This window comes from Equus caballus, chromosome 1 (genome assembly GCF_041296265.1).
Source record: "Equus caballus isolate H_3958 breed thoroughbred chromosome 1, TB-T2T, whole genome shotgun sequence".
NCBI lineage: Eukaryota > Metazoa > Chordata > Mammalia > Perissodactyla > Equidae > Equus > Equus caballus.
This window is the reverse complement of record NC_091684.1, coordinates 148,343,540-148,364,018: the sequence shown is the minus strand read 5'-3', so window position 1 is coordinate 148,364,018 and position 20,479 is coordinate 148,343,540. Positions and strand designations below refer to the sequence as shown.

The following is a 20,479-nucleotide window of genomic DNA, read 5'->3' as shown; positions in this document are numbered from 1 at the left end:
CTCAGCAATTCTGGGGTCTGAACGGCTGTCTTCCCTTCTCGACTGTTTTGATTTGCACCCACCTCATTATCCTCAACATGATTTCATTGGAAAGAATACCAACTCTTCAAACCAATAAAAGCAGGAGCTATGACCTTTTATTTCCCTTTATATACTATGGAATTTCCTAAGGATGCGCGGAGCTAATTCCAGGCCACTCCAACCTTGCTGGCCCTGAGGAAACCACAAACCGGTGGCGCACCTGAGAGCAGGGATTTGTGAATTTAGCGCTGCTGAAGTTGAATCCTACTGGCCGGGCTGATATTAGCATTAGTTGATCTGTCTTGGCCTTTCATTGACAAAGAATGGAAAACTGAAGTGTACATGATAAAATTTGAGATATTTAAGTGTTTTTCAAGCTGAATGTTCAAAATCCCTTGCTTTCCCCGTGTGGGAGGCAAAATTTCTAGGAATAGGCCACCAGGAGCTCAAGCCCCAAAACCCTTCAACCCCGGAATGGGAGATCTCACCCGTGTGTTTGTGTTATGCTTATGGCACAGGTGACCTGCAAAAGGGGAGTTATCCAGGTGGGCCTAATCTAGTCAAGTGAACCTTGAAAACTAGAGAAATTTCTCCACCTGGTGGCAGAAGAGGAAGACAGAAGGGGACATCAGGGAGATTCTAAGCATGAGACAGATTCCACACATCATTGCTGGCTTGAAGATGGAAGGGGCCACGTGAAGAGGAATGTGGGTGGCGTCTAGAAGTTAACAGTGGCCCCCAGCTGACAGCCAGCAAAAAAAACGGAGACCTCAAACCTACAGCCACAAAGAACTGGATTCTGTCAACAACCTGGAGTATCATGGAAGCAGATAAGAGCCCAGCTGATTGACATCTTGATTTTGGCCTTGTGAGACCCTAAGCGGAGAACCCAGCTGAGCCCATGTGGTCTTCTGACCTACTGAACTGTGAGATCATGAATGGGGTTGATTTTAGCTGCTAAGTTTGTGGTAATCTGCTATACAGCAATAGAAAATGAATTTTTTTGTGTGTCCACTAAGTTTACACACTCAGGTGAATTACTTGTCCTTCTTGAGCCTATAGAACCTGCCTCACTGAGTTTTTATGAAGATTAAATGGGATCCACATAAAGTGTTTACTGGAGACCCTGGTGCTCGGCAGGGCCTCAATCACGCTCCCTCTCCACAGGTGTATTTATATGGTTCCCAATGTCCCCTAAATATAGAGCTTCCTGTGTATTATTGCACAGTACCAGGGACATCGTAGGTGCTCAATACATGCGCAGTGGATCGTATACACAAACAGTATTCATCAGATCGTCATGTTCATCAAATATTTATGCATTGGGAAATGAACATATTACAAAAATGTATAGAAAGTAGTCTCTGTCCTCAAGCTGCCTAAAACTTTGTAGGGGGAATTATGTGAACAAAGTCTTGCAATACAATGTTATTTGTGCTAGTACTTACCAAATGCCGAGGCCACAGCACCTTCCCACCCCAAAAGGAGGAGTGAGTTCTCAAGCGGACATGAGGGGTGAGAGCACGCCAGGCAGAGCGGGTGCAGAGGAATCTGCAGTGACGAGGGACTGGAGGGAGGTCTGTTTGGGTGGAGCACAGGGGGCCTGAGTGGAGTATGCTGGACGGTGGAGCTCATACATTAAGCTGAGGACACACTGCGTTTCGTGCCAATGGGTTTGGGCTTCGCGCTTCTGGCTCTGGGGAGCTTTCAGCGGGCTTTTGGCAGACTAATCTGATCAGATTTGTCTACTAAAAAGGAAACACTGGTGCGGATGAAGGCACTGCGTAGGATGGATTGCAAGCAAAGAGACCAGCAGAACTGAAACAGGCAGCTAATTTAGGGATAATCTTTAACTTTCAAGAAAAATACAAATCTACTGAAGCCTTTTATTCATAGTGAGGTTCTGAGATCCTAGCACTTACTTTAATATCCTTTATAAAAGGAATGTATCTGCTCTGATTGACAGCAAACCAAGGACTTCCTGTATGGTGGGGCATGGGGTGGGCTAGTTAGTGCCTGAGCTGGTTATCGCTGGAGGGGTGGAAGCAGAGAGGGCAGTGGTCTGGGTCCCAAGGATTAAAAGCTACAGTCTGGATTTTAGTGGAAACAGGAGGCTGGAAAAGCACCTACCCAGGGATGGTTTGGGGTTGTGTGCGGGGTAGGGGCGGCCGGGTGGTGCCTAGATTCCTTTCTAACTGGGAAACTTACAGGTGCCTAGAAGGAGGAAAAGATACTTAGTTCTGAATTAACACTTGGAACTGCTTTTTTCGTAGAAACAATGTTATAAACAGAGGTTAGGTTACAAGGCTGGCTTCTAGAATGAGCAACAACATGCCTGAGACCCAGTCCATTTGTAGCTTTGTTATTATGTTGTCTGCTGGATATTTCACTAACAACCAGACTTTTGGAACATCACATGTTTCTGTAAAGTGGAGATTATCTGTGTTAAGAGTTTATAATCATGCTAGTTCACCAGATACAAATTCAAGATGGTCTTGAGAATTTCACATGTGGCTGCAAAGGACTAGACCGGAAGATATCACCCAGAATACTGGCTTGGGAATTTTCTATTTAAAAATGAATCACAGTTTTTGTTTTTATTAGAATAAAACTTTATTTGTGGCATCAAGATTTTTAAAAATGATCTTTTAAAGTATGCAATAAATTTTGATATACTAATCTTGATATATATTTATCATATGAGAAGATTTTAAAGAACATCAAATGGCTTATAATCAAAACGAATTGTGTTGAACTTGATAATTATATGGAATAATTTCAGCATTATAAATAAAAAATGAAAACAAATACCATTTAAATTTGAGTTAGGATGAAATGCACTTGTGATACAATTTTATGTCTATGTTAAAATTTGATTACAGAAAAAATATAGGCTAAAATTATGTGCTTATAATTTCTAGAAAAATATGACATCCTTGATTTATGAAAATGACCCGATTTACTCTCCAGCCATAAAATGCATTTGAGATATTTTTCTATCTGGGATGAGGGGCTGTGTTGCTCGATACGATGTGGGAGACAAAAGGGATGATGGTCTGTGGCTGGGGGTTAGTGGGCGTGTCTGGTCTCATTAACACCCTGTTTTATTAAATCATAGGATCATCCAAGTGAATATTAGCCAGTTGAAAAGCAAGCTTTATGTCTTCTCAAGCTCTGATATCTGCTATGATATTTCACAGAAGTGATATTTAAACAATCATGTGGCAAAATCCTGTTTTAACAAAAATAGTTTTCACGTTCATTTCTATATATAATGAGGACATTCCAAAGTGCATTGGCCCATATTAATATTACTTTGCTGATGTGGAGAAAATGAATTCTAAGATAGTAAGATCCACATTTAGATAAACCTATGTATACATATATATCTGTATGTATTCAAAGTCAGAGATGTTTCTACTTCCTTGTCTACTAGCAGTCATTTTTAAATAAAGAGATTCTTCTTTGGGAGTGGAGTTTGTGTGCACACCTGACTTGACAAAATCTGATGGTTAGCACAAAGCATCTTCTGATTGTATGACACTGTACAGAGCATCTCTTTGGAACTTACAACAATCTTACATGAATGACAGTGAGGGTGGGCAGGATTATTCTCATTTGACAGATGAAGAAACAGGAGGCCAGAGAGGTTAAGAAAGTCACTTCAGTTTAAACAGTTGGTAAGTGATAAAACTAGGACTACGTCTGGTGGTCTTGCCTGAATGCAGGTTAACACAGGTGAAGATGAAACACAGGGTGCGCTGATCTGTGAATTACTTGCCCTAAGCCGTGCAGCTGATGGGGTGTTTGGAAAGTGGATTTGCTACTGTCACATTTGAGATCTCGACCAGGTGCTGACAGGTACCCATCGTGTTATATACCCTAACCAACTTAAACCAATAGCCATAAGCACTTTTTACTATTCTCAGAGTATATATGTCTTTAAGAAGATTCATAACCTATATATACAGTTATTCCTAAATCCTCAAGACACCACCTTGAGAAATAGTTTTAACTTTTTTGCAAGAGCACTTTCTATATAATCATTCCAATATAGGTATGAAACGTATAAATACAGCCTTGGCACACTTTATCTTTCCCTTTTGTTTTATTCTTCTCATCCCTACTTTTGATTGTTTAACAAAGTCCTTTACACTAAACCTGTAAATTCCTTGAGGGTGAGGGCTGAGCTAGCTTTCTTTGAAGCTGCTAACTCTCACCCCCAGGGCCCAGCTCTGCGCACTGCACACAGCAGGCATTCAGGAAATGTTTGTTGAACGCATGCACATGACTTTCATGTACTTTGATTTGGTTCAAGTAGGATTCTACCTGTAGCATTTTGCCAAAAGACTTTTGGATTTATAGTAAAACACCATCATTTTCATAGTAAACAGTATTTTTTAAAAGCATAAGAAATATGGTAATAAATTTAATACAAATTACGCATTATAACTATTCTTTGGTTATTTTTTAACAAATTATTTGTTTTTTTTGACTAAAGTGAAATACTAAAAATATAAAAATGCGACTACAGAAATCAGCTTAATCTGTAAACATAATAAACCCTGTAAACATATATTTACTACATAATTGTGCAAGTGTAAAGAATGACTAGTAAAGGCAAGTACTATACATTTAACTTAGTTCTTCAAGGCATATTTAGAAATACTGCTTTATGGGGCTTTAATGTTTGAAGAAGGAATTGTTTAAACTAAATTAAAACATGAGCGATGACTATACCAATGAACCATCAGGACACACAGGCAAGAGGAAGGCGTTAACACTTTTCACCCTTTGCAAATCTGAATTTGTTTCACATGTCTTACGAACCACTTTGTTCAGTAAAACTCCATATTAACAAAAGCCAAACATCTTGAAAATGAAGAAGTAAACATTTTTCTGCAAGTGAGTCAGTGGACTACAAATATAGGTAACACACTTTCCAAGGTTTTTTCCAAAATTATGGGCAGTAAGGTGCATTCGGCAGGTCTACAAAATAATAAACAGCTGCAGGCAGCACTAAATAGATTGTAGTTTACTCCATATTAAAGTATTCTTTTCCAAATTTCAGTTTTCCTTCTCAAAAAGCATCAAACTTTTCACACATGACATCACAAATATTTCACAGTTACAATTTCAGTAGTTTAAGAAAGAACTGCCTGGCAAATACTGTAAAAGAGGTAAATGTTAAGGACAAAACTCACTATTTCAGGCACACAGGACTCCTATCCTCGAGTGTGAACCCTAAGGATACGATGCAACAACTGTGTAAATGCAACACATTATCTAAAAGTGAGTGAAATCATGGTGAAGTTGTCATACTGTTTCTTCTAATGCTTTTATCTAATTTTCTCCATATCTGGGAAGAATCAATGGCCAAGTTTTAGTAGTTCCCTGGAAAAATTTTAAGTCAAGATTTTGCTTATACAAAAATGCCAGTAAAACACAGTGGATTGTTATTTGTAATCTAATCAACTCCATCAAAACCCTGAGTGTTCTCAATCGCCATCTGAAGTTTATCCCATAATTCTTCAAATGATTCATAGGGTGGCAAGTCCAAGCGATTAAAGCTGCAAGTACAGAGAGGCACTGGTTATGAAAGACACTGACAAAGCAAGTATCCCCATGGCACACATGGTAATGCTGCTCCCAGCAACACGAGCAGACATTTTTATCACTGGGAAGACGGAAGACACAGGACTGGACTCTAGGCATGGCCTCCGGCCTGACTCCCTGGTGGAGTCCTCTCAGCCCCACCTCCACCTCCAAATGCCTGGGTTTCTCTGTCACCTTAACCTCCCAAAGGGGATGTTCCAGCCCCTCTTGGGATGGCCCATCATTCATGTGATGGAGGCAACATATGGTCAACAGTTGATGGGCTTCTCCAATGCTCAGCTACCTGGACATGAAGGCCAGGCCTACCTGGTAAAGAAACACCTGTTCTTGGGTTGGTGTCCACGTCACCGCCTCCTCCTCCTCCGTAGCTGCCACTGACAACAGCACGGAGTGGGCTAGACCTTCTGTACCTAGACTAACTGTCTGAGGGAGCTTCGCTCTCCCAGATTGTTCTCTCGGGGTCTAAGAAACTGCTTACCATGTATGGGCTCTTGGCAGCTTTTCAGGGGTTCCCCACTGTTCAACTGTAAATGACTGCGGTCCGTTTGAGCCTGGAAGGAAGAGGACCTGCTTTGGTTTCATTTACTCTTTACAGGAACCCTCGGCATTTCACAACTCACTTTTTCTAGTGTAGAACTTACACTACAGGGAACTAATCTAGTTTCTTTAAACTCAAAAGAAATGAAAGCTGTCCTGTGCTTGATGGATTTATTGTCCAGCCACGAAATGAGAATTTCTCTTCTAACAGTTCATTTGTGACCACCGTATCCCTCTGACTCTGGGGTGGCACGTCTGATGGTGTTTTTGCTGCTTCCTAGCCCTGTACACAACTGTATTTCCATATACCACCTCCTTCATAGGAGCACAGAGAAAATGAACATTTTCTTTCTCTTTTGAGTCCCACTGAAAATAGCTTTAATTTTTTCTGTCCGTATAATCTTACTGCAAAAAATTAAAGCAATAGAGAAAAATACAATGAAGGATGTAAAAATCACCTCAAATCCCACCATTAACTCTAAGCAAACATCCTGTCGTGAATCCTTCTGTGCATGTGCATATACAGAGAGAGAATTTTATATGCATATGATCATGTTATACAGGCTATGTTTTTCTTTTATTATGGGCATTTTTAGAAACTCTTTTTTTTCTTTGGAGTTTTCACTTAGCTCTTCCTTCTCCAATTCACAACATCCTCTACCCACCCAGGTAATCAATGCTGACAACCCAATGTGTAACCTTCCATACTTTTCTCCATATCTTATAATTATATCCAAGTACGTGTGTGTCAGTATAATTGTCAGAAGTAGCACTAAAAATATTTAATAGTCTCCATATTACAGTTTTCTCAAAAAGCACTACTTTTCACACATCACCCATAACAATTACATTCACTGTTAAAATTTCAGTACTTTTGTCCCTGTTTGTTTTCCATGACATGGAATCATATGTATTTCCCAGCTTCTTGGTTCTCTCGCCTAAACAACCCATCATCAAAACTCCCTGTGAGTCAATTGACATAAACTTAACATACTTTTTATTGGCTAGATAATATTGCATTGTAATATTAACATTTTGAAGCAACTTCTATTTTTTCTTGTAAACACATAAAAATTTGAAGTTATATTCTAACACTAATAACTCTGGCTCTATGTGTAGGACATTTTCCCCAAATTTTAGTTTGTGAAATCAGTGGATGGCCGTAGGCCTGCCCTGCATAAAAAGGGAAGTGGAGCTAGGGTTGGTAAGGGGTGTCTGCCTCGCCTTGGTTTTCTCTACAAACTGGCTGATGCACAGAAGAGACAGGAAGGGGAGCAGGTGAAACCACTAGAAAGACAAATGCTAAGAAATCCAATTAGGCAAGGAAGGAGTGCATGGTTAGCGGCAAAGCTCCTGCCTCCTTCTTCTCACTGTGAGCGTGACTCTAGGTGGAGAAGTGGCAGCTGCTTGACAGGTTCTGCAAACAAATATAAATGAAGCTTAACAAGGAGACCAGGTTTGCCAAAGAGGAGACAGAGGGGGTGAGCGATCCCATCACATAGCAACAGCCTTCTACTTGCACAGTAAATTCAGCTTAGCAACTACCTAGTGGTCCCTGACTTCTAGTCCCCAGAACAATTCTCATCGCTCTTGCTCTGAGGACGGCTCCGATCTTTGCTAAATCTCCTCTGAAAGATTTGTTCTTTCTTCTTAGTATCTTGAAAAGCAAGTAAATGTCATTCCAATAGAATATTAACTGATGTGAGAAAACTTACTGTGATCTACCTCAGAAACAGTACTTTTTTTCTTTTTTTAATAAAACACACCTCTAGTGTTCTAGGTAAATCAAAGAGAAAATAGTTTGACGGGATATACAGAATTTCACTTTACAGAAAACTGCATTAATAATAGTTCTCAATATAAAGAGACACATGCAGACTTATCCCCAGCCTTGCCGTTTCCCACAAGGCTGAGGAATAGCAGCCTGTTGAGATCCTCCACCCCCACCACCACCACCACCACACACACACGCACACACGGATTCCATGAGCAAGTAAGCTTTGGAAACTCTGCTTTTTTTCCATAGTAAAGGTTCTGAACAAGTCCCAAAGCAATCTATCTAACTTTGCTCAGTCCAGTATTCCCCCAGATGTATTCTACCATGAGACTCTGTTTTTTGGTGTATACTTATTAACATTCCATGGAACTTTACATGCTGCCCTAAACTATCACAGTACAGGCAATGCTTTTTGTCTAATGGCTTGCAGAGTGGGAATCAAATTTAAAATTCAAGAATGGAAAGTACCTCATTTCATGTTTCTGCTTTTCTCCTTTGTTTTCCATGTTTCCAGTCTTCTCTGATTACAAGGTATATATATATATATATATATATATATATATATATATATTTTAGCCTACTTCAGCATATCTAATTTAAAAACCTTACTTTTTTATTAAGCTAAATGTTTGTATAAATTATAGAAGCTTGAAGACTAACCAGCCATGAGAAAGACAATTGGCATTGCTCCATTTTTTAATGATCTATGGAAAATCCTTACCATATAGTTCAGCAAATCCATTCATAGGCACACGGGATGTGCCAGTGACAAACTGAAGTAATCTTATTCTTTTTTCTGAATCCATCATTAAAACAGCCTGAATAAGATGAAAACAGCATTGAGGAATATCGTTGGAAAAAAGGTAACAAAACTATTCTGAAAAATATGCTATCAGAATTTAGAGCAGTAATGATCACTTATTAAATTTGCATGTTTGTTTTAGTTAAATGTGTGTTTATGGGTGGTTTACAAAGTTTTTGAGACTTTATTTCCAAGGCTACATGGTAACTCTTTAGAATAGGATTATACCCTAACAAAGTGACAAAAATTTCTTCTCAGATGCGACTCATGGATTTTAAAAAATCATATTTATTGATATTATTGAGTGGTATACACATTTTCACTTTTAAAGGAGCCATGTAGGAGTCCCAGAGAATACGCTGAGGTTATGACACATTCTCTTGAAGTGTCCCTACTTTAGTACGGAACTTAAGTGTCTAGATCAGCTGTCAGTGCCCTTTACACACTCTGAACACTTTACTTACTTATCTGTAAATATGCATGGAGGTCAGGACCATATCCAGAAGGTAGATATATATAGTAGAAAATCAATGATAATTTTTGCTGGAATATATATATATATTTGTCTTATCTATATGTAACCCACTAGTATAAATTGATTGAATCTATCAAAAAATAATTTATGAAAATAGAAGCTTTCAATTACCTTCCAAAACCACTGTATGACTGGATGATTTACATTGTAGCCATTTTTATATTTTGTGTGTTCTCTCCAGTCATTCACATCAACATCTCCTAATCCACACATAAGAAGCTACAAAATAAGAAATGTCAAACTGTAGACAAGAAAAAATAATGGGTACAAAAGTCCTGTTTTAAAATAAGAATACTATTTCTTACCTCTAGTTCATTTTCATCGAAAATTTTGATGAGATCCTGTGGTATTAGTTCAAAAAACCCCTAGTAGAAAGAATGTATTTAAAAACCTGGTTAGCAGGGTCAATGGACAATCCTATAGTTCACCTTCCGGGTGCTACTGGAGAAATCCCACATCCATATGGATTCCTACCACTACACATTCATGGGCTCTTGAGATTTCAATATTGGCAAGAAAATGAACGTATCCATCATCTGTTTTCTCTCATTGATTCCTCAAAGTGGCTATTTTAAAACTTTCCCGCACTTCTCAAGCCTCCTCCTCCTCCATGTCACCCCTTTACAGCAGAAAATTTCTATTTGAGAGAGAAAACAGAGGCGATTATGTAGGGAGGAATTCCCTCAACCTTCTGCATCTCAAATAGCAACCAGCACCAACATCCATCATGGCGTCCTTCCCGTGGCAGTGGAGAGAGGTACCACTTCCTCTCTGTGCTTCAAATGCTTCCTCAAAGAGGTCACCTCACTGAACCTACTTCTCTTTATTAGCATACTCTTTATATATTTAAATTTGTTCAAGCCATATCTACCTTAAAAACTAACAAAAAAGCAAACCCCTCTTTCTTCTCTTTATAGCCAAGTTCTGGACAGTGTCATATGTTCCTGAATCCACTTGCTCATCTCCCCTCCATCCCTTAACCCACTGCAATCTACGCCACCGCTTCCCTGAAGCTGTCCTGGAAAAAGTCAAAGACAGTTTTGTGGCTAAATCTGACCAACGCTTTCTAGTTCCATATCTTATTTGACTTTTCTGCACTATGATATGGGCGAAAACACCTTTGTTCTTGAAACTTTGCTATTGATGCTTTTCTCTTTTTCTCTGTCTGCCTTTCCTAATTTCCTTTGAAGTCTCTTTTTTTATTGTCCATTCTCGAAATGGTGGTGTTCCCATATCTCCATGTATGGCCATCCACTTTTACTATTCTTTCGAATTTTCCATCTTATCTAGTCCACAGCTCCATTATACATATGCAGATGACCCCCATACTGCCACCCCAGATCTCTAGCTTTTAAATTGCCCTCTGCTATAGCTCACCCTTCCTGAATACCATTCAAATTCACACACAACTCTCTCCCCACCACCATCATCTTAGTTCTCGTCCTTACCATTCCTCACCTGGATTACTGTAGCACTTTCCCAACTAGCCTCCGCTGCTAGTCTTGCCTTTCTCTAATTCACTACATACCACTTCTGGAAGGATAGGACCAAAATGTGAATTAAATCCTTGTGTTTTATTGTTTAACAGCCTTTAATGCCACGTTTCTTCCCCTCACTGGAAGTCAGAAAACTCCAACCTCCACCTTTGTTTTCAGTTTAACAAACAGGTCCTTAATAATCTGGTTCTGCTCAGCTCCCCAGGCTTAGTTTTATCTCTTGTGTCCTCTCATCCAGTATATGAATTGCTTGTATTTTCTTTCTTTCTTTCCTTTTTTTTGGTGAGGAAGATAGGCCCTGAGCTAACATCTTCCTCTTCTTTTTGGTTGAAGATTTGCCCTGAGCTAATATCTGTGTCAGTCTTCCTGTATTTCGTACGTGGCTCACTGCCACAGCATGGCTGATGAGTGGTGTAGGTCTATGCCTGGGATCTGAACCCGCGAACCTGGGCTGCCAAAGCAGAGTGTGCTGAATTTAACCACTATGCCACGGGGCTGGCTCCTGTATTTTCTTTAACGTGTGCACAGTCTGTCTTATTGCCAGACATTACACATGCTGCTCTCTCTCCTTAGAATTGCATTTCCTTCTTCCCTGTGGCTGGCCAATCCCTCTAACCTTCTCTGCCCCTTTCTCCACGTCTCCCTGCTCTGGTTTCTACCTCTTCTCTCTGCTTACCTAGCACTTCAGGCTTGCCTCTGTCTATTTCACCCTTTAGATTCTCTGCTCTTTGACAGCAGGACCTATGTCTTTTTGCCTCACAAGCGCCAGACACAGTCAATGCTCAATATCGAATACATGAAAAAGTATGTGATAAATATTTAATAGAAGATTTTACGTTAGCTTAAGAAATGAGTGCCCTGACAATAGCCTAAATGTCTATTAATTGGGAAGCGTAAATAGCTTATGAGTTTATTTTATGAATAAAATGCAGCTACAAAGAAAGGTAGCTATATACTTGTCGTGCAAAATCTCCAATAAATATCTGATAGGAGAAGAAATCAAGTCATCAATCAATATGTATTGTGTGGTCCCATTTAGGAGAAGAAACAAATGGTATTTTCCACTGTCACGATAGCCCTCTTGTCCTTTGCTTACCTATGGTACTCAAGGTGAGGGGAGCGGGGCTGGGGAAAGGCGGGGGGCAGCGATAGATGTGAAGGGGGACTGTCAGTGGTTACTGCATAGACTTCCTGGATGATGGAGTTTTAACAGTGTTTATTCATTTAATATTTTGTTAATATGAAAATAGAATTGAAAATGGTTTTAAAAAGCAAGTCATATACTACTTTTTCTCAGATGTGATGAAGCCCAATGTTTAAAACTTATGGATCGTACTTTGAAATTATAGAAGAACAAACAAAAGAGAACGAGTACCTCTTTAAAAGCAGCCATTTGCTTCTGGATTCGGTTTACAAATCGCCATTGTATTACAAGACTACAAGAAACAAAACATTTCATCTTTTTCACATGAAGCCAGAAAACAATTTAAGGTGTATTTATTCTGGTTAGAAACAAAAAATAAAGACTAGCTAAGCCAAAGAAAAAAAACTGAACATGAGTAGGTAATATGACATTATTATAGAAAGAGAAAAAGAACACTGAGACCCTGGCTATGGGGGAAGAGAAAGAAGGTATGAAGAATTTTCCCAGAAAGAAGTACAAACTTATTTCCAGTAAAGTATTTACTAAACACAGTAAAATACCTACTAACAAGATACTTACTAAATATATTCCTTTTTGTTCTTATTGGTGACAACTATTTCTGATCCACCATTTTTCAACTCATGTTGATGTGTCTAAAATTAAGCAAATACCTTGATATGTTATTTTAGTGAAAAAAAATAAAGTATACATATTATAGTTATACCAGAAACGTGGTGTTTTTAATAAATCCATTCAAAAACTAAGAAAACTTAAAATACTAGTTGTACTAAAATAAATATGGAATGCGTCAAATAAAGCAGAAATTCTTGATGACAGACAGCTTTTGTTACCGGAAAATAAATTTAAAACTAGAGCACAGAAATGTGTTGAGGATATGCACTATTTAACGTCTAATATTAAGTTATAACATTTGTTTCATAATTTATGTACCATTTTAATTAATCAAAATTTACGAACCTGTCCAAAAAGTTCTTCATCTATGACAAACCTGAGGTCCAGTTCTGTTGGGTCATTTTCAAGAATCCATCTTAGTGAATTGTAATATTCACCGTCCTAGATGGGAAAAATTGTATATTTAGAATTTGCATATAAAGAACACACCTGAACCTGCAAACAAAGTAGGCTGGGGGTCTGAATAATTGGACAAAAGATGAAAAGGTCAGTTGGACATCTTTTCCATAAATACACAAGGATTATAAAAAGAGATGGATGACTCGTAAGTGTGAGAATAAAAATGCATATATCAATAGAGCGGTACCTGCTTAAAAGTTTAGCAATCTATCTCTGTGTGGAAGCAGTGATTTTCTTATCCAGTTAAAGGGTCAAAGAAAGCAGTTTTCAGATGAATCCTACCTTCCATGGACACTCAGGGGCACCTAGCACCTTTCTCATATGGCCTATGAGACTGTGTGTGAAATGTTTAAGCAGCTATGGGGAGGCTGTTATTGACACCTGGCCCAAGTTAAAGAAAAATATCAAATTAAATTCAAAACCTGAATTAGCCAACTCAACTGTGTAATCTTATGATTGATAATATGGTTCACACTGCTAATGTATCACTAGAAAGGAATAAAAAATGAACTTGGTACCCAGGAAGAGGTCTTGGAATCTGTGTTCACACAGCGTATGAGGCCATTCAGCATAGGCAGCAAGGCTTATAGGCAGAGATTTAATCCTCAGGTTTCTGTTTCTTTGTAGTGGCCTAACCGCAAGGCCTTGCCTTTGGACTGCTATTTTGAAAACATACGCCACTCATCATAAAAGATCACAATTCATATATTGATGCAAGAGATACATAAAAATGTTGTATAGCATGTTAAAGTATTTAGGGAGCAGTTTACCTATACTTGCAACTTTCTTTGAAATGCATCAAAAAATAAGATGGATTGATGAATACATGGGTGGACAGATGGATAGGTATGTGATAAAATAAATATAGAAAAAAAGCCAATTGTGGAATCTTGGTGGTGGATACACACATGTTCACTAGAAAATTTTTTCAATTTTATTCTATGTTAGAAAATTTTCATAATAAAATGTTGGGGAAAATGTTCCTTTGTGTTTTGAAACATTATAATCTATTAATTTCATCATTAAAATCTAACTTTAAAATATTCAGTTGCCTGTTAAATTATATTTTCTCTGTATTATAAGTGAAACAGACATACCACTGATTCCATGTCATGAAGTGTTATTGGTTTGTGCAGCATCATCTTGTAAAATGGGCGGATGAAAAAACCTTGCAAGAAATCAAATATATTTAAAATGATTACCAAGTGAAATAAGATAATTGAATTAAAAAAGAAATTTATGCTTGATACTAACCATCCAACAGTTTTCCATGGTAAACTGCCATTCCAGCTACCCGGCCAATAAATTTGAAATAAGAGAGGTGATCTTCATTACACAAGCCAGAGTTTGGATTTATCTGTAGTGTATAATTATCCCTGTAAAGACAAGCACATCTAAATGATCCTCTCTATATTTCATATAAAAATTTTAATATAACAAATAGTAAATTACCTCCCTCTTTTTAGAGTTGTTTACCGTTATTAGAAACACATTAGACCACTGGATTTAATGTTTTGAAAATAGTAATTTCTGCCAAAAGGTGGAAACAACCCAAATGTTCATCAACAGATGAATGGATTAAAAAAATGTGGTATAAACACATAATGAGATATTATTCAGCCTTAAAAAGGAAGGAAATTCTGACACATGCTACCACATGGATGAGCCTTGAAGACGTTATACTAATGAAACATATCAGTCCCAAAAGGACAAATACTGTATGATTCCACTTATATGAGGGACCTAGAGTAGTTAACCTCATAGAGACAGAAAGCAGAATGGTGGCTGCCAGTGAATGGGGGAATTAGTGTCTAATGGGTACAGAGTTTCAGTATGGGATAATGAGAAAGTTCTGGAGACAGATGGTGGTGATAACTGCATAACAATGTGAACGTACTTACTGCTATAGAACTATACACTTAAAATGGTTAAAATTATAAATTTTACATTATGTATATTTTACCAAAGTAAACAAAAAGTTATTTCTGAAACATTAGTTATAGTCTACATTTTCTGGCACATTGTAATATACACTTTCCTTGCATCATACAACTCTGTAATTTTCAAAATAGTGATTTTTTTTTCTGTATACAGCATTGTGAAGTTACTTACGTAGCAGAATATTCAAACAGCCCATAATAAGGGTTAAACATTTCCTTTGAGATCAGGAAGAACCATTCTCTGGCAACTCCTCCATAATCTAATCCCTTTTCACCATCAAACTCAATCCACAGTCGAGCCTTGAGGAAGTCTGCTCTCTTGACACCCATAATTCTCCTGTAAGAGTCCTCAAGAACAGTTGCACGGCGAAGTTTCATTTCAAATTTGTTTGGAATGTCATTCTGAAAACCCAGAGAAGAGAGACACATGGTTTAAATCGATTCAATATGACACCAAATTTCTCTCTTATAAAAGTCATAAAATCCACTGCACTCCACCCTGTGCTCAAGACCCATTTTGAGGGAAAACAAGACTAGGAACATTGTCTATATTTCCTCTATGGTATAAAAGAATCCATGCATTTTCTCTAATCACATAATAATATAGCCTTCTGATTTTTATATCTGAAGAAGCAGCAAGTTATAGTGGTAATAACGCTCACATGAAGGCATGTCATGAACAGTCAGTTCCATAGAAGTTCCAACAAGGACCATTCTGTGACCTGTAGTCTAGCTGCTGCCTGCTACTTGTTGCCTGCCTGTTGGTCCAGGGTTTTTCCCTACCTCCACTTTTCCTCCTTTGAGCCTACCCTGCTTAACTATTAACAGGTGCTAACATTTACAGACCGTGCCAGGCACTGTTCCCAACATTTTAATTTAACTTTGACCAGTAAGTTCATTTACTCCTCATAATAATACCATGAAGAAGCTACTATTATTATCTCCATTTTATTGATGAAGAAACTGAAGACAGAAGTTACGAAAGTCTTAGCTTCAGAGTCTCTGCTCTTAGTGAGCTGCACTGCCTCACTAATCTTTTGTACATCCTTTGCTTATGTGACAAATGTAGATAACTACGCTTTTAGGCAGACCTTATTGTGAATTTTATGGAACTATATCTGATTCTTTTATTCTTGAGTGCTTTGTGTGCAACGTTCAAGTGGAAACCATTAAGAGAAAACATGCTATCAATATTCTGTCACTTTAAAAAAAGAAAAGAGGCTTAGCTCTAAGGAAAGAATATTAATTTTACTATCAATATATTTAGGCAAAATTGAAAGCCCTATAGAAACAATAATATAAGCAGTTTATATAAACAATATAAGCATAATATAAGCAGTTTCCTCTGCTGCTTATACAATCTAAAAAAATGGGAATATTGGAAAAAAGCAATTTTAGACTAGACACTAGGCAACTAGTGCAGGTTGGTTACTCACCAAGCATTTACTGAGGCCTGCTCTGGGCCAGGCCCCACGCTAGGTAGGTAATACAGTGGGACCAGGGATGGGAGGAAAAGGGAGTAAAAACATGCCATAAGATGTGGTCACCTCCTCAAGGAGCTTATGATCTGGTGAGTATGTGAGAAACAATATAAATGTTACTAATTCTGAGACTTAAAGGAGTAGGAAAATTGCTAATTATTGAGATATAAGCAATGTTTTGTGGGATCCTAAAAGATTGAGCTATTAATTGCAAGTGAGGCAATCAAGGAGGCCTCGAGAGGAAGTCTCGACAGGAAGGGAAGGGAGAGAGAGACTGAGGAACAGCAGGTTAAGCGGAGAGCATGCATGAGGGGTCTATTCTATTCAGAGGTACTGTACTATAGTACTACTGTAGAATACTTCCACATACTTCAGAGGGTACAGGAGGAGGAGGGGAAGGGAAAGGGGGATTATAGTGCAAGAGGAAGGTGGAGAAGTCTGTAGCCTGGGGCCAGAGTGTGGAAAGGGTGAATGGTGACTAGGAAGAGAGTCACTGAGCAGGGAGCACATGATCAGATTGCTATGTTCTCAGAAGCTGACGGGGTAGAGTGTAAAGGGTGGTTTTAAGGGGGAGAGACAAGAGGCAAGCTGGTCAGTTAAAGACCCTGAAACAGACCGTGTGAGAGAAGACAAATGAACTGTGTGAGGGAGTGACAACGGAAGAAAGAGAGGGATGGAAGAAAAATTTCCACGGTTTAACGGGATAATGTATTTCATGAGCTTACATGGTATCTGGCACAGGGTGAGCTCAATAATGATTAGTCAGCCTTATTCTTAACTAATAAGATGTTAAAGATAAGGCAGAGGAAAAGGTTAAAGATAAGGCAGAGGAAATGCTACAAGGCTTTGTAGCATTGCCTTTTAACACTTTTATCTCTCCCTCAGGGTTCTACTCTTCTGCTGTGATACATCCAGATATAGATTTTGTTTTTAAATCCTGCTTGAGACTTTTTGTTAAACTGAGAATTCAGATTCTCAGCCTCTTCCCCATGTTTTTGAGTCTCTCTTTCCTTTCATGTTTTTATCTCTTTATATGCCTTTGTTGCATTCTGGGTAATTTCCTCTCTTAATCACCAATATCACATATCATGTTGGTTAAGACGATGGACTCTGGAGCTAGACCGTTTGGTTTGTATCAGGCTTTGCCACTAATAACCATGGAACTTGATGACATTGCCTAATCTCTCTGTGCCTCAGTTTCCTCACTTGTAAAGTGTGGTGATAACAGTCCCTTTCTTATAGAGTTGTTGTAGGGACTACATGAATAATACATTCAACTTGCTAAGAAGAATGCCTGGAATGTAGTGAAAGGTCAATAAATATTAATGCTTTCGTTATGTTTTTGTGTTCTGTGACCTGTTTATAAAGGCCTTGTTCCATATCCTGCTGCCTGGAAGATGTCAATAATTGGATACAGTAACAAGTTTATAAGTGTTCAGAGTGGCAATTGGAGAAGCTGGTGCTTCTCCACTAGCATATTTTCACTAAGAGTGAAAATATTTATTAGAAATCAGTGAAGACTGACAATCCCAAATCCTAGAAGTAGAAAAACAAATTTCCAAAGTGATTTTGACACAGTTATTATTCGAGTTTAAAAAGTTGCTGATATTTTAGGATTTTGTTAAGGCATAAAATATTTGCACTAAAAAACTATATTTCATTTTTGTTAAATTCTGGATGAAAAAAAATCTGTGGTAGCAGGCCCACCATCTTGAATCTTTGGAAAAGCAGGCTTCCTGCTTAGAACGCAAGTAAGTGTAACCCAATATCGCCACCTAGTGGTGGCATTCCTAAACTGCAGGGAAAGGGGGAAAGTACGAGCAAATTACAGAAAGGCATTAAAAAATGGTCATCACCAACAGAAATGAAACAGATGGGCAGATGATGAGTTTAGTCCCAAACATACTGAATTTGTGGTGATGTAAAAAAGTGTAGTGAACATATCTGATAAGCAGAAAAAGACAAGTAACGAGCACTGTTCCAATCACAGTTCTATTTTCAAATTTTGCAGAGAGAGGTTATATTTGAAGCTGTGGAGAATGAATAGCCAAAGCATAAAAGAATCCTGAGAGAGCTCCCACACAATCAAAGTCTAGGTCAGGAGACAATCTCCCGAGGTACTCTAACTCAGATTTGACAAAACCCAAACCCCACAAACTTCACTAGGAAATGAAGTTAGAGCTCTTTATGGCAAACTTTTAATACTATTTTTCTATACTACAGAATATCTTGAAAAATGAAGAAAGACATAAAATAATTGTGGTCTCTGATGATATATAACAGCTACTCAAAAAATAAGCACCCTTTTCCTGTAAACAACTATTCAAAATTATTACAAATGTAGAACATATTCTCTATTACTTTTTAAAATGCATTTCCCATACTTTCAGTCTACATAACAATCATTTCTAAGAACTCATTATAAGTATCACTAACCTGCTTCTTCAACTTTCTTCGGAAGAACTCATACTTTCTTTTGTAATCCCTGGAGTAGGGCACTGCCTTTAGTTGAAAATTTGGGAAAAATAAAGAACGTTTAGGTTGTTTTTATTCTGAAAAAATTTTAAAAGTTCCCCTTTGGGTATTTTATGAACATAAGTTTAAGATATCAAAAGAGAATATTTGGAAAGAAAAGTTTAATTCGAAGAAAAGCAAATATAAAACTTTAAAAATTTAAATTTCTCTGTGTAAGATAAAATTGTATTCAGCAATTCCTATGGCTGTAATTTTCATCATGCAATATTCTTGAAATGTAACATGCCAGAAACAGGAAATTTCTTCCAAGGAGAGAAATATTAGAAATGAAAATTTCCATTTCTAAAGAGACTTTCAAAGTGATTTCTCCATTAAGGGAACAATTTGAAAAATGTACTTTTTCCTTGAACTCTGAGGAGTTGCCTTTTTTATCCATTATTTTAAAAGACTAAACATGGGAGACTCAAGAGTAGTCTAAAAGAACTAAATCTTCAATTTTACTTGTTTTTGTGAATTAGAAAACAAGTAAAATCTGAAAAACTAAAAATGGAAAAAGTAGCTATAAATATAAAAGAGGATAATGATTTTGCTATCATTAATCTGACTCAAGAGTAGTATAAACATATTACATGGTAATATTTATACTTCAATACGACTGTGTCATATATACACACACATATCTATACACACACACATATCTATACACATACACATACACACATATACATATATATAATATCTTATATATACAATGATTTCTACCACAAAGTTCAAGACATGATCCTGGAGTTGATAGGGCACTGTCAGCTATCAGGTTGGCTCCTCTCTGATCTGGGGAGGACTGCCAGGATTCTTTTTCAGGCAATGGCAAGTACCAGCCTGAGCACAGCAGCCCACTGCCTTAGCATTTTGACTGTGGCTCCCTCGTCTCCCAAGGCTATTGGGTAGGGTAAGGATAACGACCTTAGATGCTCTTTGCAAACAACTGAGACCCGGAGTGGGGTAGGGGCGAGAGGAGAGAATTGCAAATGTGCTTTCCTGTCAACGCCTGCAGGATTATGCCCTTGACCATTCGCCCTTGAAGAGACAGGGGAGAGGACACTTCTGTCAGAGCAGAGTAATACAAAGATACTTACTGGTCCAGTTATTGCTACATTCTGCAACCGAGGATCTTCCCATTGTGTTCTTTTTATATCTGAAGAAAGAGAAAATCGATGTTTATTCTCATGCACAAAATTCAGTATCACAAAAAAAAAAGTAATGAAAAATCACATTGTACATACTGTGATTTATGTAGAAGATTCTTCCATCTGTGTGAGTTCTTTCTTCCCATCCTGGCTGTAATGAAGAATGTTTTTCAATTATTTTAGGAAGGGGTTTTAGATGTACAGGTAGAAAAATGGCATTGGTTATACGGTTAATTTAATTTGTACATTCCATTCTTTGTAAAAGGCATCAACCCTTTAATAATAATATTAATTTTAGTTGTTAAAGAACTACTGTATTCCAAAATACAAAATGTTTGAGCTAGCCAAGTTAGAGTGAGCAGTTCTCCAAACTTAC

At 37.8% G+C, this 20,479-nt stretch overlaps 1 protein-coding gene across 7 annotated transcripts in view; it reads right to left on the bottom strand.

Annotated features, from left to right (window-relative positions):
- Window positions 1-2,609: 2,609 nt before the first annotated feature.
- NEDD4 (NEDD4 E3 ubiquitin protein ligase) overlaps window positions 2,610-20,479 on the bottom strand; it is a 143,053-nt gene continuing 125,183 nt past the window's right edge. For all 7 annotated transcript variants that reach the window (XM_070236209.1, XM_023616898.2, XM_001500766.6 and 4 more), the window contains 14 exons: window positions 20,200-20,254; window positions 20,053-20,111; window positions 18,878-18,943; window positions 15,133-15,362; window positions 14,275-14,396; window positions 14,118-14,188; window positions 12,907-13,002; window positions 12,508-12,581; window positions 12,160-12,220; window positions 9,594-9,653; window positions 9,400-9,507; window positions 8,673-8,769; window positions 6,116-6,188; window positions 2,610-5,591 (listed from right to left, as the gene is read on the bottom strand). In XM_070236209.1, coding sequence (XP_070092310.1) covers window positions 5,489-5,591; window positions 6,116-6,188; window positions 8,673-8,769; window positions 9,400-9,507; window positions 9,594-9,653; window positions 12,160-12,220; window positions 12,508-12,581; window positions 12,907-13,002; window positions 14,118-14,188; window positions 14,275-14,396; window positions 15,133-15,362; window positions 18,878-18,943; window positions 20,053-20,111; window positions 20,200-20,254 — 1,275 coding nt within the window. In that variant the 3' untranslated portion in view covers window positions 2,610-5,488. The remainder of the gene's footprint in view (window positions 5,592-6,115; window positions 6,189-8,672; window positions 8,770-9,399; window positions 9,508-9,593; window positions 9,654-12,159; window positions 12,221-12,507; window positions 12,582-12,906; window positions 13,003-14,117; window positions 14,189-14,274; window positions 14,397-15,132; window positions 15,363-18,877; window positions 18,944-20,052; window positions 20,112-20,199; window positions 20,255-20,479) is intronic.